We start from the raw sequence: 4,901 nt of genomic DNA, 5'->3' as shown, positions 1-4,901 counted from the left end.
TAACTAATTCAAATAACTCGATTTGGCCTTTATATCTTTATTCGAATCGATCATCAAAATTTAAAAAAAAAAAAAACAAACATTGACCAAGTATGACTATTATTTTTCAGATCACTTGCTAAATGCTAGCTATCCAAACTCAAGTTAAGTGTGGACTCATGCTTTACCCCCTCCGTGAAAACTAAATATATCTTGGATCAAGCGTTCTAAATTGCGAGTTGATGATCCACCTTCACCAACACTTGCTCTTGCAAATTTTGCCATGTCATTTGCCCTCTCCAAGAACTCATTTCTCCTCGCTTCCATCAAATCCCTCACCATTTTCTCGATTATGACTCTATCACAAGTATCTTTCAAGTCCAACCCCAATTTCCATACCTCCCCAACGAACCTGCTATTGACTTGTTGGTCAGCCAATTGAGGCCAACATATCATTGGCACTGCCTCGTATACGCTCTCCAAAGTCGAATTCCAGCCACTATGAGTTAAAAATCCTCCAATTGTAGGGTGTGCTAACACCTCTTCTTGAGGAGCCCAACTTACAACATAACCATTTTTGGTCAGACCCTCTCTCAGTTCAACATCCATGTGAGCAAATTCATCATCTTTATCCTTGATAACATCATGCCTAATAACCCACAAAAATTGCTGACCACTATTGACAAGGCCGTGCCAGAACTCTGTCAGCTCATGTTTTGTCAATGTAATCACACTTCCAAAGCTTACATAAAGTACTGACCTCGATGGTTGCTCGTCGAGCCATTTTAAGCAACTCCTGTCTTCTTCCCACAATCCGCTGGAAGATATGGATTTACCTTTTGATTCTGATGCTAGTTTGTTCTTCAAGTGTGCATGGAGCGGACCAATGGTGTAAACATTTGGGATATCAACACGAATTTGGTCCAGTATTGGTCCTTCGAGTCCCTCGAACGTGTTGAATATAAGCCCTTTGGTTCCAAGGGTGCTTAGAGTTACGCTCATGACATATTGAAAAGCTTCTTCTCCCAAATTATCCATGCGGCAAAAACTCGGTAAATCACGTCGCCTTAGAAAGGTCTCCATCCCCTTCACATTCGCAATTGGAGTGTCTAGGTCGTTTCCTATCATAAAGTCGTTGGCCAATTAATATAACTCCCAAATAAGAAAATTTAATAAAAAAAAAAATCATGTATGTTGTCCTACTGGGTAACATGGATGGTCATATGAGTTTCTCACATGTGTCTGTTCCTTTGGGTAACATGGTCATTCGAGTTTTTTACAAACCGATGTAATAAAGGCCGATAAATGTCAAGGTTCTATTGGAGACCTCTCTGCCAACACAAGGTAGGATAATGTTTGCGTCCACTCTATCATTTCTAGAGTATACTGGGTATGTTCTTGTTGTTGTTGTTGATGTAAGACCTATAAATACAAGAATATAATACTCCTAGATAACAAGTTCAATACACTAAAACTTGTTGTCTTCCCTAGAATTGGGTCAAAAGTGAAAAAAGCTCACCAGAGAAGGGAAGCTCGCCGGCATGGATTAATTGAGGGATGCAATAATAAGCCCAAAAAGAGGAAGCGCTTGAAGTACGAAAATGAAAGGTGGGAATCCCACAATCTTCAGCCACTTCAAGTGCTATACTTAAAATACCATCAGATATAAGACAAGTCACAGGTGGTACCTGCCCTATAACTTTATCAGTAGTGCCTAATTCGTAATTATCCAAAAGAAACAATTCTTTGAGAAGTGGTTTGGCAGTGGTCCTCAAGGACTTCAAAACGGCCATAATATCATCAGAAGTATGTGGAAGTCCATCGCCGAGGCCTAAGTTAATAGTTTTGAATCTGAAGCCTGGGAAACGGCCAAAACGGGACTGAAGGTCAGTACAACGTAAAAGTCGATTATGAATGGAAAGAGCGTTGATGAAAGTAACATGGATGCCGGACAAGCTAAGAAGCTCGGCCAGATTGAGCATTGGATGGACATGGCCCAGTGCTGGAAATGGGAAGATGACCACATGAGGTGCTTGCCTTGCTCCTTGCTCCATCGTAATTTCTCCAATTTTACTGAGACTTTTCAGCTCCTATTATACTTGGAAATTATTTGTGGTGAAATTTTGGTTGCAAATGTTTCTATGAGGAGGCGGGCATTCATGTTTATATAATACTCCTACTAGACAAGTCCAAATTTGCTAAGCTAAGCAGGGGCGTAATAGAAGATGCTTTTTCTGTGCTAGGATACAAATACAATGGACCAATACGTAATTTTTCTGTTTATCTTGAAAATGGTAATGACAATTATATTTGATTTTGTGATTCTAAAAATACGTGATTTATCTTAATACTAGTTGTTAGACAATAGATGTTATGTATGCGTAAAGGAGATAAGAAATGCAAACCAAAGCTATTACAAATTCGAGCCTCGAGCTGGCTGGAACAGAGGCTTCGAGGCTTGCTTAGGGCAATTGGTGGTGAGCTATTGATGAAGAAACAATGATAGTGAAAGCCTCAAAGATGGCCTTTTGCGGTTAAAAATGAGCAATAAATGAAGAACAATGAGAATAAGCAATAAATGTGTAGAACTATGGTTTAAGCAAGAGCAGAGAATGTTGTATTATAAATCAATGTATCCTCCTCCTACAAAATGACAAGGGTCCCCTTTATATAGGAGGGGTGAATCCCCACATAGTACATGTCTAATAAATGACTGATGGGTTTTCAATGTCTTTGCCTTATGTTTTGATGATCTAACAAACTTAATGTTAAGAACCAGATAGGGAACCTGACACACTTGGTACACATTGCTGATGGACGGATTCCAGCCAGAGCTCCAGCTAATGTAAACTGCTGCAAGTGTAGAAAATAGAGAAACAAGACATGGACCTGATCCCTTGTGTTTTCCCTGACAGTAGTATGAAAGTCAACTGTGCACAGTTGGAAAGTGACTGCCATAGAAACAGTGCACACAGTGCAGCAGTTTTGCAGTCACTTGTCCTTTGACCAACCAAGTGCTTACATCATTCAAGTGATGTCATCAAAGGTGTATTAACAAGAGTATTACAACAAAACATTACTTGAACACTTGGGAATTCACTTCAAGCATTCAAGCCTTCTGCAAAACAGTGAACTTAATTCTCAAGAGCTTGAAAAACGAAGTAAAACGCTACTACGGACCAGTTCCTATATCTAGTATTTTGTTGTCCTTAGTTGAGTTGTAACTTTGTAATTGTTCTATTGTAATTCCTAAATTGCTTAGCTAGAAGCATCACTTAGGAACCCCTTTGTAAAATCATAAACCCTTTGTGTTTGTGTCGTGACTAGAGTTAGTCATGAGTTGAAGTCTTTGTAATAGGTGTATTGCAAAGTGGCTTGTAATAGGTGTATTACGAGTTAGTGAGGGATTAAGAGTTTAAATACGAATCGCAAAATGATTCAAGCCTTATGAACTTTGCAATTTGCAAATTCTACAACAGACACCGAAACCTATCAAATCACGTCCGATTAACCCCAAATTTTGTACACAAATCACAAATAACGCCAAGGACCTACTCCAACTTCCGAAATCCGAATCCGACCCCAATATCAAAAAGTTCACTCCCGGTCAAACTTCCCAAAAACTCAACTTTCGCCATTTCAAGCCTAATTCCACTACGGGCCTCCAAATCACAATCCGGACACACTCCTAAGTTCAAAATCACCCAACGGCGCTAACGAAAATATCAAAATCAAATTCCGGGGTTTACACATAAAGTCAACATCCGGTCAACTTTTTCAACTAAAGCTTTCAATTATGAGACTAAGTGTCTCAATTCATTCCGAAATCCTTCCGGACCCGAACCAACTAACCCGGTAAGTCATATAACAGCTATAAAGCACATAAGGAGCAGAAAATGGGGAAACGAGGCTACAATATCTTTACCGAGCTTAAATTCGTTCATCTTGTGAGGTTGAGACTTAATCGAGAGAGGAGTTTCTACTAAAAGTTTGAACTAATAATCAAGTGAATTCGAGAGACTCACTTGATCATTAGAAGTGAATTATTTAGAGTTAGATCCCAAACAATTATCTTGCACCTATCCTATCAAAACCCTATCTTCTCCAATTGATAACCTTCTTTGCTCATTACTTGCGTCAATTGCCATTAGCCAATAGTTTAGACTCTTAGTTAATTTTAGTGTTAGTCGTAAAAATCTCAATTGTTGATCATCTTGGATAGAAATCTAGCTACAAACTACGATAGTACTGTTTAACTCCAATCCTTGTTGATACGATATTATATTTTACTATATTCGACTAGCGAGCATAATTTAAGTGTGTGTTTTGTGCTCGTCAACACTTTATTTGGATGATTGTGGAAAGAATGAGGAACATGAGTACTTCATTTGGATATTCATTTTTGTAAAAAGTAGAAACATCTCAACTTATACGCTCAAAACCAAAAATCCATAATATCCAAATCGATTAATCCGAAACCGAACTTAAAAAATCCGATCCAATCCGAACTTATTTGGATTGAATTTGAATTATCATATCTTCAATCCGAAAATCGAAAATCCAAACCGAAATTCTCATATTCAATCCGTACTGTCCGAACGCCCACCCCTAATAATTCCCACTATTCGTCGTCTAAATGAAATGGGCAAAACTAATAAGCTTACACGCTTAAATAATTTTATATGTTACAATTTATACTCTTCTTGTTCCAATTTATGTTACACATTTTTCTTATTAGTCCGTTTAAAAATAATTAAATAATTTTATATTTAAAAACAACTTAACTTTAAACTTATATTTTACTTATTTTATCGTTGATAAGAGGATTTTTTATCTACACAATTTTTTTTCCCCTTAAACTCTTGCTGAATCAACCTATCTTCTGCTTGTTTTATGTGATCAATGGTGGCTTACCTCCTACA

At 37.8% G+C, this 4,901-nt stretch overlaps 1 protein-coding gene across 1 annotated transcript; it reads right to left on the bottom strand.

Annotated features, from left to right (window-relative positions):
• Positions 1–2,133, bottom strand: LOC109242700 (7-deoxyloganetic acid glucosyltransferase-like). Its single transcript, XM_019409545.1, has 2 exons — positions 1,499–2,133; positions 1–1,100 (listed from the first exon to the last, which is right to left on the bottom strand). Exons 1-2 carry the CDS (start codon positions 2,031–2,033, stop codon positions 157–159), a joined length of 1,479 nt encoding a protein of 492 aa, XP_019265090.1. The 5' UTR covers positions 2,034–2,133; the 3' UTR covers positions 1–156.
• Between the last annotated feature and the right edge of the window lie 2,768 nt (positions 2,134–4,901).

This window comes from Nicotiana attenuata, unplaced genomic scaffold, assembly GCF_001879085.1.
Source record: "Nicotiana attenuata strain UT unplaced genomic scaffold, NIATTr2, whole genome shotgun sequence".
NCBI lineage: Eukaryota > Viridiplantae > Streptophyta > Magnoliopsida > Solanales > Solanaceae > Nicotiana > Nicotiana attenuata.
The sequence above is the reverse complement of the archived record's forward strand: the minus strand, read 5'-3'. Positions and strand labels throughout refer to the sequence as shown.